Genomic DNA, 19,112 nt, shown 5'->3' with positions numbered 1-19,112 from the left:
CCCCCACCCCTTCTTTTTTCACCCTGTAACTCTCTGCATGAACTGTTCTGGTTTCTGTATCTGTGCAGAAATGTTCTTGGAAGACAGCTATTGTCACTTGCTAGTGCCATTTTCAAACAGTTGGTCACTTGAAAACTAACTGGAGGTACATCTTCCAGAATGTTTGAAGCACTACTTAATTTAATAAGTTGCCTCCCCCCCATTTTTTTTTTTTCCCTTTCTTGAAATGGAAAACCCCTTTCGTCCTGTCTCTTCAGCCACTTGGCTTCTCTTTCCTCTTCAGCTAGCTCTTGACATCTGCGCCCGTATTACCATTCAGGAGCTGTGTCTGTCTGCAGCAGGATCCCAAATGGAGCTGTGCCAGAGCTTGCTGCTGCAGATGGGTGTTGGCTGGCCATCACTAGACCACTTTAAACTCTCACTCTGGGTTTTTTTCCCACTGTTTAGCTTACTTATTTTACTGCTTGCTCTGTCGCACTCAAATGGTAAGAGGGGAAAATTATGTGTTATACTGTCCTAATGACTTCACGCTAGTGGAGCTAAAGCATGAAAGAGCAATCTGATATATTCCCGCAGAACTTTACGTCTTTAACTGGGTTTGATACTGTACTTGCAAAATACTTTCTATGGGGACTGGACTCATCTAGTTGAATTGGTTGCAACTAGTTGTCAGAGTTATTGATAGCAAGATGCTCATGTTGCTGCTGGCTTCCTTACAGTTTTGCTAGTATGACAAAGTGTCTTTTGACATTAGTGTTAGTTCCTCCTTCATGTTGAAAAGCATTTACAGGAGCTTGCTGCCTGTTGTATTCCAGGGTGAATGTTTGTTTCTCAGAATACCTTTTCTAATTTGACTCTACACTTAAATACCATCACTAGATGATACAAAAAGACGAAATGATAACTTTTTTGGCCTCCAAATCTGTATCTGATGCCCATATATATTACATAGCTATATGTATTGTTAATTTATATAGCTATATCTATTGTTAATATTTGGAATATTGTTACTCTTAACTTAGTTTGTCAGAAATTGATGTACTTTTTTTTAATGTAGTTCCTTATGTACATATATTGGGTCATCTAAAAAGACTCTACAAACAAAACAAAAACCCTGCCTTTAATCTTCAGATTTTTGTTCTCTCTGCATTCCTTGAAACCATGGTAACGGATGGGATAACCTATCTGCATTTGAGTGGCTCCAGAGCAAAAGAATAGGCTTGTTGCAGAGTCTGATGCTAATATATCACCTTCTGTAAAGCACAACAATCAGGTATAAGGGAAATTGATGTTTTAAAAAGAAGAGTTTGCTGTTAATTGTTAGGCAGAACAGATCAAACTGACTTCAAATTCATATGTTCCTGTGTCTTTCTTTTTTTTAATTTATAATTTCACTATCCCTCTTGTTTGTAACCATTAGTCTCTCAAAATTTTAAACTTGCAGATTCTCACAGCCTAGACTCCAGTCGATATTCCATAGTAGGAGCAGATCTCCGTTTCTCATCGGATCTGGAGGAAAAGCTAAAGAAACATAACCTGGACATAGAGTAAGGATTTTTTTTTTTTTTTTGAGGGCTTGTGGAATTGTACTCGTGAGAGTAAAGTCAGACTTGGGCATACGGTATCTGCATCCAGTGCTCATTATGCTATTTCCATGGTTACCTTTTCCTGAGCCCTTTGAGCAGAAGGAATTGTTCAGACACCTCATGCAGCCTCACTGAGCCAAGCAGGCTGGCATTGCTGTGACTGCTTGGTAGTTCCAAATCTGAAGCAAGGTTGTTCATTGCGTAGTATATTCTGTAAAGTGTGTTTTCGTCCTTCCTGAGAAGATCAAACATTACAGAACTATTTGCTTCTTGTTCTTAAAATGATGCGGGGAGTGAAGTATAGCTTTCTGTGAATGTGTTTCTGGTGATTGGTTCTCTTTGGAGTATATGATCCTTTTGCACAAGTTAAAGCTCTTGTTGCAGGGCAGGCAGCTGTAATTCCCTCTCACTTCCCCCCATTCCTTGCCCTGGAGGGGATGAGTTCCCGCAGCAGCCATTTTCTGCCTTGGAGCTCATACGAGTTTTCTTTCTCTACTTCATGAAGTTAACTCTCTTAGAGATTTCTAAAAGAGTTACCTCGTGCTTGAATTTGGTTGAAATTTAGTTAATAGAATCATAAGTTATTCATCGGGAATCTCTAAACTAGAGATGTATAAAAATGTCATAAATTGCTTTTTTTAAAGAGTTGGTTCAGGTGCATTTAGTTTTAATGCTGACTAGTGAGCAGTACCTAGATCAGTGAACATTTTTCACCCCTGTTGTAAGAGCTGTATGAGTCAAGATTTCTGGGAGCTTAGCTGGTAAAATGAAGAATAATTCTGTCAATGTTAAATTATTTCAGAGTTTCAACTTTGTAGTTATTTTCTGTTCCCTCCGCTTAACCCCACTATTGTTGCTTAGACCTTTTGGTAAAGTGATTGCCATGGAGTCTTTTGAGAACTTAACTCCAGAAGCTAATATCTGGGATTTTATTGTTTGAACATTAGGCTTCTGGAGGGGACAGGATTTAAGTTTTTAGAGTGGATGATGGACATACCTTTCAAATATAAGATATATAAATAGCAGCTATCTGGCTGGGTGGGAGAGAGCATATGGGTAAGCAGAATGCATCAAATTGCCATTTAAATCGTTACCCTTCCATCTTCTGAAATCTTGCTTTACTTGCCTACGTTGCTGCTCCTCGTGGAATTTCTCCTGCTTCTAGTGACTTTTCTTTTTCCTGTTCATTCTAGCAATTAAAAGAAAACTCCATAATTCTAAGGACAATTAGTCGTGTAGATGTCTATTTTGGGGGGTTTGTGAACGGAGGGGGAAAAGGCAATGTGCAAACTGTAGATTGCGTTTCGTTAGATGGTAATATGTGAAGCTTATTTTACAGATATTGAACGAATTTGTCTAATTAAAATTCCTCTTAGAACTTTTTTTAAAGAGAAAACATTTTTTTTTCAATTTGTATTTTATTCCTAATTTTACTGATCTCTTAAAAGAGTGCAGATTGTGTATATAGGATGTAATTCTTCTGCAAAATTAATTTTAATATGCGCTTCAGTTCATGCTATCACAGTTCAGAGAAGACTTACAGAATACAGCTCCTTCTGTGTTCATAGTATGGCTGACTTAAGGGAGATTGTTTCCTAATAGCTCTGTTTTGTAACCATGGGAGTCCCCTGTGGTTAATTCATCAACTGCCAGAAAACCCAGTTCTAGTCCACTTGATGAAGTGTTTTCATTCAGTCTTAAATGTCTAGTTCATAAAAAGGGTAGCTCTTTTAAGAAATTTTGGGGACATGAAATTACTTGCTTGCTAATGATTCTTTACAGATTTTTCTTGTTCTTTTGCTAGAAATAGTTCTCTTGTTTTTTTTGTTTTAAAGTTTACCAACGCTTCTGGTAGCGGAGTGTGTGCTGGTTTACATGACACCGCAGCAATCTGCCAATCTTTTAAAGTGGGCAGCAAGCACTTTTCCAGTGGCGATGTTTATAAATTATGAGCAGGTAAAACAAAAATGGCATTTTTAGACCTGCGTTATTGTCATAAAAATTGCTGACAAAAGTGGGAGTTCTGCTTGTAGAATAATAGAAGGCCATGTCCTTTTGTAGAGACAGCAGTTTCTGCTGAATTTCTTTAGTAATGTGTTTTGTCTTGTAAATCGGTTAACGCGTTGTAAAGAGCATACAGCTATTCTGAAAGACAATTTCTGGACTATGTTGAACCAAAATAACTGAGACTTAATCTATATGTGGGGAAAACCATAGAAGATTGGTTTAGTTAAGACAGAGGAAAAAGAAATGATGCTGAATGTTGGATATGATAGTATAACATTCCATAATTACTTCTCTGTGTTCTTTGGCAAAGTGGAGCAAAAATCACATTAGCATGAACTTGACTTCTCTGCAGGGAAGTAAAATACTGCCTCGGGGGAGCTAGGTGGCTCCAGGAATTAGTAACAGGATCTTCCAAGCTGTAAATCACTGCTGGAGAGCTGAACCACGTTGCCGACAACTTAAAGCAGAGTCAGTTTTCAGTGCCCAGTCCCCGTGTCTGTAAAGGCAGTAGCATTGTCACCATTGAACTAGGACTCGGCTTGTAAGCATGGGGTAACTGAGGAGATTGTGGCAGTGGGAAATGAGACCTAGTGTAAGAATGTGAAACTTACTTTAATGTTATCCTGTGCATTTTATGACATAGACAATACAAGAGTTTAACCAAGTTACTGCGTTTCACTGCGATTACATTCTTTTCGGAAGGGGGAACACTTTTGTCTCATTCTCTACCTGAGGTGAATATGACGGACCGGTTTGGACAGATCATGATTGAGAATTTGCAGAGACGACAGTGTAACCTGGCTGGAGTGGAAGTCTGCAGATCCTTAGACTCTCAGGTAAAAGGGGCACAGAGCTCTGGATGTGTTTGATATTAATCAATCTGTCTGCAAGTTCTGTCTCAGTGTGTGCACTGTAAGGCTCAGAGCAGTGACCAAAGCAGCTTTGGGGTGGGGCAGCTGCTACCTACTGAAACCCTTTCCTATCCGTGTTATGGTGGTTCCCTGTTATGAATGCCATGGTTGCTCAATACCACTTGGTTTTGATAGTTGTACAAAAACTGCAGTAGATCAGAGCACAGCTCCATCTGTCCCACTGTCCTCTCTGCGCAGAGGTTAGCGGCAGATGCTTGGAAAAGAGTGTAAGAGCTCTTCAAAGAACAGGTCTAGCAAATGACCTACAAAATCCTTAGGGGGGAAAAACTGTTCTCTGGTATTTTTCCTCGAGTCCTCTGAAAACTATGCTGCTTGTTTATTTTACAGAGGGAACGGTTGCTGTTAAGTGGCTGGGAAACTGCACGTGCCATTGATATGATGAAAGTGTACAGCTTTTTGCCACAGGCTGATGTCAAAAGGTATTACTGATAGCTTGCTTGAGACCAAAAGTCATCTTCAGATGCCATTTCCAAGGTAGTTCACGTCAATATGTAGTGTGGAATCCCCTAGTATAACAGAGGAGGCTGCGTGCCGATGCTAGCTGGATAGACAGAACATGTCTGAGTCCGAAGCTCTGCAGAGCCTTAAGGATAATGCCTGGAGCAACACTAATGATGCAGAGGGTTATTGCTGCCGGGAGTAGACTGGCAGTGGTGATGTTTTATTTGGGTGTGATGACAGAAATTTGCAGATAAAAGATGCTACAGAAATGCTGTGTTGAGTTTTTACAGTACCTAAGATGTTCCTTGTGAACATCCAGCCTCCACAACACTAGATGAGTGGAGTGGAGTCCTAAAATACACTCAGAACAGGCAGCCACTTTTCAAGTCCCCAAGGGAGGTGACAGCTAGGTGTTTGCTCCAGTCTTGTAGGTCTAGGTAAGGTAACTTATCCGTTTGCATTTTTACTCCAAGTGGGTGGAAAATGAGCAATCCTGATCTTCCCTCCCTTCTTCCTTGGCAGCACGTTTAGGTAATGAGCCAAGACAGGGCAGTAATTTAGTGCTATGACCTATTATTGTACTATGCAAGCAAAGAGAGGGAGAGAGGAGAGATGTGCCCGACAGCATCGTGTGACTGTCTCTCAACAGATAGGTGCATCTTCCATTCATATCATCTTCATGAGCTAGACTGCTGGGTCTGTGGACAGAGCTTCATACATAGAGGGTATAACTAAAGGTTGTTACAACAGTCAGTAACCTGCATGGATTTTGTTAAATTTTATGCGTTAAAGAAAAGCTAAAAAGGGGGAAACTGTTTTTAAATAGTAACTTCTTAAGTATATAATATAAAGTGTGAATTGGTCTGAGTCATTCATTAACTATAGTTTGAATTAGCTGAACAAGTTACCTTGGTCAAAATAAGTATTCACATATGGAGATTTCTCAAACCATGGAACTGAACAGGTGAGACTGAAAATCATAGGTTGTTTAAATAGGAGCGATGACTGTGTGATTATACCATATGGCACTTGCAGAGAGACATAGCTTGTACTTTTTTTGCAGCATTTATGACTACCTTAGGTCTGTTCAGCTTCTTCCACTTGTTCCAAATGCCAAGAAACAGGTTACATAAACTCTGTCCTTCAGTATTAATGATTTCTATTTATAAAAGTCTTTATGAAAATGTTCTTCTGCCGCACTTGCACATCTGTGAGTGTATTTAGGAATTTTTGCCCCTCAGCCTCTTTTGATCCTCAGTAGCAGCCCTTCCAAATATTTAGCTTGGAAGATAAACACTGAGATTTAAGTAATCTAGAGTGAGAGAGAGGAATGTGCCAGGTTAAACTTCTTAAAGCAAGCACAGCTTGGGAGAAGTTCTTCTATTTGTTTGATTGAAGATAATCAAAGATCCTGTTTTAAGAATGCTAAGTAGAAACGATTTCAGGAAAAAAAAATCCTCGGATCTTATATGTACCATTTGGTTTGTGCTTCACCATGAGCTCATGTGGGAAAGTTGTTAGAAGCTGCACTGGTGTACCCATCACTCTTCCAAGACATAATACGGACTTGTGATTTTCTGGAGAAAATACTATCTTCAGCTGTTCACTGTAATCCTTTGGTAACGATAAATCTCTTTCTGTTAGGCTGTACTTGTCCTGGTTTTGACTAAAACAGGATCAATTCTCCTTTCAGTAGATTTTCCTTCAGTTAAGTTTCCTCTAATTAACTGCACTTTCTGAAGTTGACTGCATGTTTTTCAGACAGTGTCTGCTTTTAGAATTGATAACGCTTGACATTTATAGTTGTTACTAAGGTAACGGTGGGATTGGTATGCAGAAAGGCCCATGTTTGTACTTATTCCTGTGGGAACCAAGGTCACTGTGGACTCTCTTATGGTCCACAAGTGAAGAGACATAAAAGGGTCACATCTGCTGGAAAGTGCAGAAGGGACAGGTGACCAAATATTGACTAACAAAGTATTCCATCCCATACATGTCATACTCGGTATAAAGCTAAGGGATGACAGGGCTTGGCCCCTTCTTTCATGACTGGCATCGTTGTGGGACTCTGCTTATTCTCCTGCCTCTGATCCCAATCTGTGCTTTCCTTAGTCTGGTTCCCATCTGCTGCAGAGTCCAGTGTGGGACATCCTGGTGCCTGCCCTGCCACGTCAGCTGTGCGAGCCACCACTGACTCGATCCCAAAGCTCAATATTGGTTTTGTGTATTTTTAGTTCTATTATTTGTAGTATTACTATTAGTATTATTATACTCTTTTTCATTGTTATTGTTTATTAAAGTTGTGTTAATTTCCCAACCCATAAGTCTCTCTCCCTTTTCTCCTTTCCTTCCCCTTCTGGGAAAGGAAGGGGCTAATAGAGAGCATCTGCCACCCGCTTTAATTGCCAGCCCAGCCTTAAACGGTGACAGTACTATTGTGTCTACTTAAATCCAGCATACGTGCAGTAAAAGTGGTTAGAAGAGAAATACTGGTATTTGTGAGAATTTACACAGATTGATCCTGGAACATGAAATTCCAGGGATTAGAAGGTGAAAATATCTTGTGGGTCCCTTGTTTCATACGTTGGCAACAAAGGCTAGGAGTAGTGGTGGTATCTTCATTATGGACAAATACCCGTATTAATTTACTAGAAAGGTAACTGCCTTATTGGCCAGAGTTTTCACTCCTGTGGAATGAAGAAGAGTACATGAAGAACTGTACTGAGACTCTAGCTTGAATCACAGTTTTTATTTCGTTCCTACAGAATAGAAGAACTTGAATTCCTAGATGAAAAGGAACTGTTTGAACAACTAATGCAGCACTACTGCATCTGCTGGGCTTCAAAGGACGGCAGTAATCTGGGTAATGTTCTCCAACATCTAGGAGGCGACCCTTCACATTGAAATCTTACGTGGAAAGACTGGGACTATCACACCAGATGTGTGATAGAAGTATCCTGTCTCGGGAATGGGGCCTCCTTCCCTGTTGTCGTTGGGGCTGTGAACACCTCCCAGGTGGTGTCTCATGACTGTTTCTCCACAGCCTTTGGAGGGTTTGTATGGGTATCTGAGTTGTCCAACAGGAAACCTGTCCAGTGCAGGGGAGTTAAAATTTTTATACTGAAAGATGCCATATAGGTTACTTGGAATAACTGCCTGCTTTATACTATCAGTACCAATTGAAATGTTTACAAATCCTATGCATGTTAAGTGCCATGTGGGCACATGGCATATGAAATCACAGTGTCCTGACAACATAAAAATAAATTTGTGTTACTTAGCTCAGTCTTTTTCTGCACTGTCCCCATTTACATCCGAGACTTAAGTTTTCCACGCTACTTTCTCCTGGGAGAAAAAATTCCCTCTGAAGTTAACTCTTTTAAATGTTCCTTTTGTTCTTAAACTTCTGTCTCTCCTAGACTGGAACTTCTTTGAAACAGAGGGACTTGATTTATGCTTTATGTAACATTATGTATGTTGCTGCTGCTTAAGAAATAATAAAATCAAAAGAGTTGTGATTTGGGTGAAGGATGGATGTCTTCAACCATTATTTTTCCAAATTAGAAAGGCAACTCTGTTGCAGATACAGTTTATCTCTACTTCTGTCTGCAGTTTCAGGGAATTTAGTCTTTCCAGAAAACTTCTATACCTGCCAGTTTATATCTTTTTCCTCCCCTTCTCCTTCTCCGCCCTTCCTTTGCTCCTAACAAAGCAGTATTCAAGAACAAATTTTATTTGCTGTTCCCTAGCAAATGGGAATAGATGTAATCTCTGCTGAAGCTGTGCAGCCAGACTGAGTAGCAAAGCATCTGGTACAGCTGGTAAAACTAGATCTTCAATACCCTGTTGCTGCTGCTGTGACAGAGATGCTACCTTGTGGTGTCTGCACATCTACAGCAATCCTACAGCTTCAGCAGTTTTGAGCTGCAGAAATGCACGTTTTCCATTTGATTTCTTATTGCTAAAAAGTGATGACTGTAAGACAGAACTTATTTCTAGAGGAGCTAAGGCCAAAAAAGTTCACCTGTTCATAGTAGCCAGTATTCCTGGGATCTCCAGCATTATTCTTTGCTGTGATTACAGAAATATTTAGGACAATTTTGGGACCTGAATTTAAGTGATGCAGTGTATCTTAGAAGTCAAGTCAAAAAAGACAAATCTCAAAGGAGATGATCAAATGTCTAATGCATGGATATGCCTTAATCTAAAGCAGTTTGTCCAGTGTGAGTTTACTGCCCTCATTAACGGTACTTTCTCCAGCTTTCTCTTTTCAGTTTCATGGGCAGACCCTTAGGTTCATCAGCAGCCTCTGTGTTGTTCCTTCTGCCATGAATAACTTCAGTACTCCTTCAGAGTGGCTTATTTAAATTAATTGCTACATCACAGTCAAAAAAGGGTTAACAAAGTACAGGTCAACCTGTTTCCTAGTTTCCCGTCCTCCCGCCAAATCCCTTACATTTAAGTAAAAAAAAAAAAAAAAAAATTCTCAAAACATCCTTATTCCTGTGTCTAACTGTCCTCATAGTAGCAAAGTACAGGTGGTATAAAAATTAAACACTTGTTTCTCCCCCCTCATCCCCCTTTTTTTTCACATAGGTCTTGCAAACATCACATTCTAATGTATTTGCTGGAGGGAAGCCATGGACCCAGAAGCCACAGCAACTACCTTCTACTTGAGACAAGATCACAGAAATGATGGGATGTTGCATGTGCCAACTTCAGTCTGCGCAGCTGTGTAAGCAATGCCAGTACAGAAGGCGATGGATGCTGCTGGTGTCAACTGTCCTGTTGGCTTTTGGTAGTTCTAATGAATCTTTTTTGCCCGTTGTGAGCAATTGTTACAAGGCAAGACTTGCCTCCCATTCCCAGATATATAATGACGGACTTTCGTAAGATGTCGGTAATTCCTGTCTAAAAGCTTGCCTGCCTTAGTTTAAAACTGAAAGTCAAGTGTTCTTGGATTATATGATTTTCCTCTTTCGTCTTTTTGTGGATGTGTAAAATATACTTGTGACAGGAAGCTGGAAAAACAATGCTGGTGAGCTGCATTATTGGATATCTCTGCACTATGCACGGCTGATCATGAAGGTTAAATTTTGTTAATTTTCATTCTGTTCAGGTTTAATGTTTATAAAGTGTCACCATGTTAGCTTTCTCCAGGCTTTACTGTTGTTACAAGGCTGTCACTATTCTAGGTATGTTCTTGTAGGGGAAGGGTGAAAGAAGAAGGGGAGCTGTGATTCTTGTTCAGTGATGTACAAGAAACTGGATGATGTTGAAGTAGACTTTATTTAACTGAGAAGGGCTTAGCTTGGCAATTCAGCACTGGGATGGTGAAGGTAAGAAAGAATGATCTAAATTTGCACTGCTTCTGGTAGTATCTCTATACCAGTTTCTCATTGTTCTTTCTTTCCCCTTGAAAGAAACAAAACAAGATCCCAACAGCAATGAAAGACCTTGCCCTGTTGTTTGAAATTGAATCTTGCAACCCTCTGATGAGAAAAAATAATAAATGTTTAGTATTTATAATTTGCCTGGTGTCTTACTCATTAGAAATTACCTATTTATATCTGCCTTAGTGACGACATTTTTCCTCTCTCACCAAATGCCTCACCAAGAGTGTTTTTTTAAAGCAGTTGCAAGCATAAGCAACCATTTTTGTACTGTATGTGACTTTCTGTAGTATAAGAATACCTGGCTTTGGAAGTAGTTGCCATGGGCTTGGACTGGAGATGTAGCGAGGGAGATTATTGAGATACCAGAAAAAGTAAACAGTTCTTAGAAGTGACGGTTGTAATTTCAGAAGAACAGAAGCAGTAAAAAGAAATGGCCTTCCCTTCCCTGCCCTCCTCTCTGTCGCTGACTTTAGTCACTGGTAGCTACAAGCTATTATGTTTGGGTCAAGCTGAGGCACAGAAATGCAGTATTTGGTTAATGCTCTGCTGGGTCTTTGCAAAGTGTTCGCATAAACTCTGCCCCCAAAGGGAAGGGGTGGACTGTGCAGTTACGAGAAGAGCTTATAACCTTTGCTTCCTAGATAACAATATCAGTGGTATGCTTATGCCTGCACGTTTTAGATGTTTGGTTTTATCTGTACCCCTCTTAATAGAAGAGGCACATGCAAGCTGTGTCTGTGTTAGTGTTGACCCCTTCTCTCTGCAGATGCGGGAGACCAGCAGGGCATCTCTCCTTTGTTCACCTTACCATCGAAGTCCCTCTTGAGTGCAGCAGCTGTAACCAGCGACTATAGAGTTTGCCACTGGGTGGTTTCCCATGGCAGTTGCCTGCTGTCTAGATTGGGAAGTTGACCTGCTGATGAACCTGTCTGCTTCTTGGGAAGCAGGGGCAGTTAGCCTCCTGCATTTAATGGCCTCCAGCTTCTGGGGTTTGCCTTCTGGTTTCACCCTGCTGTTGCTTAGAGCTTTTGAATGTTTTTCGTTCCCACTGTGCAATTGCTCTTCTTACCCTCACGTGCACCCGAGGAGCTAAATGCAATAAGGGTCTATGAATCTGTCTTAATTAGACCTCTGAGACCTCCAAACTTACTGCCTAGCTAAACATAGCATTTATGCCAGAGACCTGGGAGGAGATAAAAGCATCGTACCTCCTTGCCTGTCTTTGGTGTTCAGTTTCTCCTAAGTTAACCTGTGTAAAGAGTAGATACTCAGCTGGCACAAAGAGGAGTACCAGTATGCAACTACTTTCTTGGTGTCTACCCCTTCAGAAAGTGAGTGTGAGAAACTCACCTCTAAAGATCTGGAACCTTAGGTCTGAGTAGAGACAACTCTCTGATAACTGCCAGAAGACAAGAGTATCAGGTCACAAGGGCAAAATTATATGATAAAACTTCATTTGAAACTGCCAGTGCAAACTTGTATCTGCAGTCCCTATTCAGAGCATAAAAACTGAAAACGTTCCTTATGGAAACACCTCTGTTGTCCTCCCTCTGCACATCCTGGCTCTGTTTAGGAGGCAGAGCCTGACAACTGAAAGGGCTTTAATGCAACACTGACAAAGTGGCAAGGGTCTCTGCCTGGGCTGGGATAGGAGCTTGAGAAAAGGTAAAAGAACTCGAGAATCTCAGTCAGTTCTGCTATATTTGCAGCATTTTTTTTTTTCTCCGCTTTTGCTGTTTTGGTCACTATCAGTTGGAACAGCAGTTTTGTTGTTATGGCTGTGCTGTCCATGAAACCACACTGCCTTTTGATGGAAAAATGGGTCTGATTCTGCTGACTGAGCCAGAGTCTAGTAAACATTTATTTCTCAGTTCTCCTAACATGGTTTCATGCTGCCCGGAAGCTTGGTTACTGATATGTGAAGCGTGGTTACTCTGAAAATGTACTCATGCCTGATCTTTTTAATGTCTTTGCTAGTCCAGGCCTTGAGCTGTCTGAAATTGTGATAGCTTTATAACACAATCTCTTCATTGACACTTGCTTTGGACTGGGTGGTTGTTGGGTTTTGGTTTGTTTGTTTTCCTTTGTTGTTGTTCTACATTTAAGGAGAAATGAAAGAACTTTCTAAAAGAATGCTGTATTACAGCTGCGTATTTAGGTTGGGATTCTGAGGTGCCTGTCTCGCCTTCGTGCCCCTTCCACCCCGCCGAGCCCTTTTCCTTTACCCAAAGGCTGTTTTCCCAAGTCTAAATCCTGGTAAGTCTTTTGTTTGGATGCTGCCATCTTCAAACTTTTTTTGGACTTCATCAGGACTGCGTCTTGCATAATGGTGTGGACCATTAGGTTGCTTTTCTCGCTTTTAATGAGCGGATAGCGTAGAAGGGCCTCCCACCTACAGAAGCTCTGACTCACATGGGGTGTGTGCTGTCTTGCAAACTTGTTTGCTAGATCAAAGACGTGGTGTTATGAAAGCATGACTAGCGGTTGGGTTCTTCATTGGTTTGTTTCCGTTTTGAAGAAGCAGTAAGGTGCTCCTGAGCTGGACAACAGTAAATGTTTTACTTCTTCCACCTTCAGAGTGGGCAGTAGCACTTGGGGAATGTGGTTGAGCTAGGACCTGTTGTTCTACCAGCTGGTGCTGTGTTTGAGATTCCTTTGACTTCAGGTAAACTGGGATAATGGAATTTGGGGTTTTTTAATTAGCAGAATCAGTGTTTTTTGGGAGCAGGCTTATAGCTGCTATGTCCTCGCAGTGTGCATTAATCCTGTTGTAGAGGTGTTTCCATCGTTTGGAAACGAGCCGCATTAAATCCGCATAGCTGCGGGTGGCTGGCAGACCAGCCTTTTGGAGCAAAGCATGGTGGTGGCTGCCGTGCCATTGCTTTCCAGCCACCAGCAGTTGCATCTCACCTCCCTTCCAGCCTCATCGCATACCTGACTGTCCTTGAACCTCTCTGACGGTCTCTCAAAATTCTCATTCTAGTGTATATAAAAGCTAGTTCCTACTTATGTATTCATATGGATGCAATTTTCTTCCTTGTGGTTTATGGAGAACTTATTAATGGATATAATTAAGAACTTATTAATGGATGACTAACCTCTCGGTATTGGGGACTCCTCGGTACACCTTTGACAAGATATCTGATTCTGCCTGCAGTACTCTGATGTTCTGCTCCTTGATCTCTGTCCACAAACAGCTCTGATCTGACTTGCTGGCATCAGCATTACCTGTGCTGGGTGCTGCACGACCACCCAGTAAGAGATGGTGTCTATCCTGAAAAACATCTTGATTTGAATTAACATGCAAAAAGTATCTGAAATAGCTGAGTCAAAGGTGCTTAAATGTGAAGATGGGGGAAATGACACGATGTTTAGCGTCACAAATCTGCTCATAGCTAAGTTTGACACGTTACCTAACAGTTAATATCTCTGTAAGGATCAGGGATTAAAAAAAAACCCCAAACCCACCAACAAACCAAAAGCCCTATAACACCCGCTGCACTTGAGTCCTCCTCTTGTGCAGTGACTAATGCTTGCTCTGTGGCAACAAGACTATCCTGCTGATTTCTTTTGAGTAAAATGAACGAATACATAGTAGCATAAAAGCCCCATCTCTACCATCAATTTAATTTTGGCAAGACCCCCTTTGAGAGCATGTTCCCTGAGCCTCTTGTAACATATCTTTGTGAGTTGGAGCCAAGTTGAAGTCTTGCGTGCTCTGGAACAAACAAATCTGTTCCTTTTGAACTGGTCAACATCTAAGATGCAACCACTGAGCTGTTGCATTTTTTCATATAACAGGCTTCGAATGCGGCTCCCTGCAGGAGACGGTCCTGTGCTTTATCAGTCAGTCTTGTCATCTTTGTCATAGTTTAATCCTCTCTGTGTTTGGAAATGATCTCTGCTACCATGAGGCAGACACTGATGGAATTTCTGCTCATCAATTTCTATTTTAGGTCCCTGTATAATTTGTTCATCTGAGGGAAGCACTGAGAATGTGGCATAGGAATAGAGCTGGTGCCGTGGGATGAAAGGCACGATGGTGCCCTCTTTGCTCTTCGTCTTGATGAGGCTGGCTTTCCATCTTGCAGCTGTTCAGCTAAACAGTCCCGTATCCAGCTAGGAGAAGGGAAATCATTCCTGCAGGAACTCTTCAAGAGTCTCTTCTAGCTCGGTTACCAACAGTGGTGAAGAAAGTAGGTCGCCTTGTGCTTCGGGGTTACAACAGGATCAAAGGAATTTGTGATACCTCGGGAGCTCATGGGGGGAGGATGGGTGTGGGCAGTCTAGCTCTCATGATTACGCTAACTAAAATAAATCTTTTGCCTCTCTTCAGGGAATATTTGGGTTTGGAGAGTGCCTGGTGCTGCTGAAACAACGCTACTTTACTGGAAAGCCACTAGCTGAAAAAAGACTGAGAAACGTTTTCTAACCAGGAGAGGTGGCCTTTGCCTTCTGCTGCTGCTTGCTGTGGTTTGTGTGACTGCGTAGTCGGCAGTGGCTCCCCTGAGCTGCACGGTGAATCTCTGCCTCTCTGGTCTGCTCCCAGCCCTGCCTTTTGTCCAGGTTACCGGTACTGACAGTACAACAGAATTCATCCCTGCAAATTGTTTGTTTAAAGGAAAAGAAAATAAAAAAAGATTTAAGCTTGAGTGAACTGCAAGGTGAGAGTCAGCTGCGTTGCCTCAACCAGCCAACTCCAGTGCCGGAGCTCGGTTGTTCCCTTTGCAGCCTCCTGCCCTGCTGGCAGCTTCCCTGATGCTTGAAGGGTTTTGCCTGGCCCTGCCTGCAGGAGCTGGTGTCTGCGGTGGGGTGACTGCCTGCCGCTCTTGGGGCTGGCCGAAGCGGCTGGGAGCCAGACCTGGAGGTGAGGGCACCGCACTGTCATCTTTGCCGCTGGGATATCTCATATTGGCCCTGAGTTTAGCTTTGGTCTCCATGTCACAGCCACACCTGTGTCATTCCGTTGAAGATCACTTAAAAGTGCTTGAACTAGTTTTCTCTTTTCCTCCTGAATATAGTTTCCAAGTCTGTAAATGTAGTAACAGCAGGAGATTTGATGTCATCAATAGGAAAAGTTCTCCTGCAAGTCTCCTATGGCAAGGAGCCTGTGATGCTGTTCCTTGCCATGTTGCTAATGGGTTGTGGAGCACCTGAGAAGTTGCATCTCCCCTCTGTCCTCCTGCTGTGTTTGACTGCAGCGTGGGTAGTCGGGCTGTCCCTCCTGTGTGCCGTGCATTCGGAGAGCATGGGTGACGTGGGACCTGCAGTGAGGACAGCCCGGCTGGCTGTGGCCCTGCGTGGGGCTTTGAAAGGAGAGAGTGACCTGGCAGCCCTGGGGTCTGGGCTGTGGGGGGCACGGGGGGCAGGAAGGGGCAGCCAGAGGAATGGTCTCTGGTCATACTTGGTGTTCCTGAAGCAAGGTGCTGTTAATTCTCTTTGCCTCTCCCAGTGTCTGTGGTGGGGAAGCTTTTGCACAAGGAGGATGCTGAGTCCAGTTGCCATGGCAAACCGAGGGAGTTGGAGCACGTGGTCCTTGCCTGCCTTTGAGATGCCTGTCACAAATTGTTCCCGACAGGTACAAGAAAATCCTCATATCCTCCATGCTGAGTCCTGGATGTTGAGCCTTGCTCTCTCCAAGCTTCAACCACAGTTTAGGTGATTACACTTTACTGTGCCTGTGTTCCATCCACGTTACCCATGCCTGAGCATTGCCTACTCGCTCTTAAAACATGGATAAAAGAAGTCCCCTTCTAGAAAATTAAATTATTTAGTTCCTTACAGGGATTATTCAGCTCTAGCAACCAAATGAAAAGCAGTCATTAGCTTAGCGCACGGCATTTCGAGCTTCTCTGCAGACTTACTAGTTCCTCGTCTTGTGCTTACAAGATTTTTCAGGTCTCTGTGCTGCTGGGGCGCAGGGAAATGTGGTTATTGAGGACGGAAACACTCCGTTGTAGTCGGCCTTACGGGATAGTCGTGGGGAGCCAAGTGTTGGGCAGTTGCACAGAAGAAGTGCATGTGTGTATGCTGCGTGGGACTAGGAGCATCCATCCCTCCTTTGAGAGCTTGGTAGATTTTAATGTTAAATACCAGAGCTAAAGCCTTAAGTGTGGCTTCATCCTACTGGTTATTTTCCCTTCTCAAAACCCAGTCTCCTCTGTGTATGCAGAGCTGACCCAAATCTGTCCCTGTTTTCCGACAGACAACGGTAAGTCTGTATTAAGAACCCTTGGAAATTTCCATCTTCACTCGAGCGTTACGGTAGCAATCTGAAGTAAAACGATTATGCAATATAGGATCTATAAATGGGCAGAGGTCAGCTAACCTGTGTTACTGCTAGGAGCTGCAAATGGTTCTGCAAGTTCTCATTCAGTAACAGTTGTGTAATCATTAAGACTATCAGTCTCCAAAATAAATGCTGTAAAGATAAGGCAGTGTCAAATGAGTTGCCTTTGCCTTCTTTATTGCTTTTTAAAAGAGCTGACCATGGATGCTGGCTATGTTGGGGTCTTTCCTTGCAGCAACACCGTTGTGCAGCACCAAAGTACTTTGTTGATAACTTTTTTATAGACATCCAGTCAGAAGTCTGTCCTATAAAATGTACCGGAGCTTACTCAGCAGAGACTCCATATATACTCAAGTCCTGCACTTAAGCATTGTTAAACGTTAATGGTGCTTGAGCATGTTCTTAAGTGTCTGCTTAAGCGTTTGAGTGGTTGGAGTTTGGGTGCTATGGTTCGTATAGAAAAACAAATGAAAAGTTGCAGATCTGCACGATGAAGCCAGGAGAAACAGAATGAAATGTTGGTGGGCACCTGGATTAAATAGGCATATTCTGCCTCTTTTGACCAGGTAGATGGACAGAGGAAATGTTCTCTACAGTTCCTAAAAAGGATTTTTTGAAGCTGTTGCTTGTTTTGTCCCACCATTTCCTGGACTAATTGACACAGTTGCTGTTGTCACTTATTTAACGAATCGGTGTAAGCACAAACAAGGACAAAAATAAGTGTCTGCTAATATGAACAGATTTATCTGTTCTCATCCCCACGCCTTTTCCCGTGAGCGTAGTTTCTATGTAGCTTACTCAGCAAACCTTAGTGCCAAGTATTTAATCTTATCCATGAGGGGCAAAGGGTGCGAAGAGCAGGGTTGTTTTCTTTGCACGTTCACGGCATCTCTAAAGAAAAGACAGGTGCTGGAGCAGCCTCTTCTCAGAACGACATGGGAGGAACGTGGATTCAGGTGTAGCTTAAACTGGGTCTGTAGCAATCGCTTACTACGTGTTACGGAAAACGTATTGTGCTCACGAGTTGTAAGGACAGGAAAGTCACAGTTCAGGGCAAACATAAGGGAAATCCAACACCACCTCTGCCAATTCATGATGATAAATATAGATCATGTATATTGCTGCTGTAAACCTTTGACTGCATGGGAGAGTCCAGGCAGCCCCGAGCGTGCCGAGATGATGCTGTTCCCTTCGAGCCTCCGTGGACCCCTCAGGCCGGAGTTCCTTGCTTGACCGGTAGCGTGGCTTCTGCCCACACCAAGCATCCCTACGTCCCTTTGTCTTGCACGCTCTCCTGGCGCTTCTCAGCGTAGCACAGCTGGAAACTTCAGATAATCCCTCCGTGGCTAGTTTGTACTTTGCCCTCCTGCCCTGCCACACTGCTGGGCCCAGTTCTGCCCCTTTGCTGTGTGTGCTGTGATGATTTGGTGATGAGCCAAGTGATCGCTCGGCCTCCTTTGTCCGTCAGGAGGTTCAGGTAGGATTTATGCGCTCAAGAGTGCTTTAGGAGCCACAGCTGAAAATACCATCATTTTTTTTATCGTTTTGTTTTTGTCCCTGTTTTGAGGCTAACTTAAATGACGTACGGGGAGTGTTATTTTCCCTTGTAACCATCCTTACACCGAGGCAGTGGTTAGAGAACAGCAGTGTTCCCGGGACTCCAGGAGGAAAGGCAAGAAGCTGCCAATGGAACTGTTTGGTTAGCGGCACATCTGCTGTGGCCCTGCAAAAAAAAAACGTTTCCCTCTCCCTCATCTTCCAAAACAGATCAGTCAGTGTTTTGCACAGTGCTGAAGTTTCCCAAGCTGGTTTTCTCCAGTGATTTTTTCCATCAGTCCCACGTGGCAGACGCGGGATGCCTGGGCAGCGCTGGCTGGCACTTGGTGCCGAACCGCTCGGCTGGAGCCCCTACCAACGGGGGAAACGCGTTCCCTCATAATTGCACTTTTATTTTGTTCTGTTTCACTCCTGTGATTAGTAATAATTAATTCCTTTGTTGCCTGAACACGGAGCATTTCCTATAGAAGGCACAGGCAAACATCCCTGCTCCCAGAACAATAATGGTAAATGTTTAAAAGCCAAGGACACGGGGTTAATCTTCACTTTTGGGTTGTGACCTTCCAGTGCTCCAAAGCCATCGCTCTGCTGCAAGACACCTGCAGCAGCCCATACGGCCACGGTCCAGGCGTGATGGCATCGCCAGCGTTCCTGCACCGTGTACGTGGCAGCAGTGTCTGGAAGCGGCCGTTTTGCTGCCTCTGCCCTGGCCCAGGAGGGGCAGAGCCCGGGGCTGGCTCCCGGGGCTTGGCCGCGCTCCTTGGTGCTGCCGGCAACCTGGGGTTGCTCAGCCGCCTCCCGGTGCACTGATCCGATGGCAGCATCGCTTGTAGAGCGCTTTGAGAGCTGCTGGTAAGAAGCACCAGGTGAAATCTGTAGATGTGTTACGTTAATCTCTCGTAAT

General features: G+C 43.1%; 1 protein-coding gene across 1 annotated transcript in view; it reads left to right on the top strand.

Moving 5' to 3' along the window:
* The window catches only part of LCMT1 (leucine carboxyl methyltransferase 1), a gene marked incomplete at its 5' end in the record, with an annotated part of 10,951 nt that extends 1,120 nt beyond the window's left edge, over positions 1-9,831 (top strand). Inside the window, 6 exons of the mRNA XM_009696833.1 lie at positions 1,445-1,547; positions 3,422-3,542; positions 4,328-4,429; positions 4,853-4,944; positions 7,732-7,829; positions 9,563-9,831. Of these exons, the coding sequence (XP_009695135.1) occupies positions 1,445-1,547; positions 3,422-3,542; positions 4,328-4,429; positions 4,853-4,944; positions 7,732-7,829; positions 9,563-9,585 (539 nt within the window). The remainder of the gene's footprint in view (positions 1-1,444; positions 1,548-3,421; positions 3,543-4,327; positions 4,430-4,852; positions 4,945-7,731; positions 7,830-9,562) is intronic.
* Positions 9,832-19,112: the final 9,281 nt, after the last annotated feature.

Source organism: Cariama cristata, unplaced genomic scaffold (genome assembly GCF_000690535.1).
Source record: "Cariama cristata isolate BGI_N322 unplaced genomic scaffold, ASM69053v1 scaffold7033, whole genome shotgun sequence".
Lineage (NCBI taxonomy): Eukaryota > Metazoa > Chordata > Aves > Cariamiformes > Cariamidae > Cariama > Cariama cristata.
This window is presented reverse-complemented; position numbering and strand designations above follow the sequence as displayed.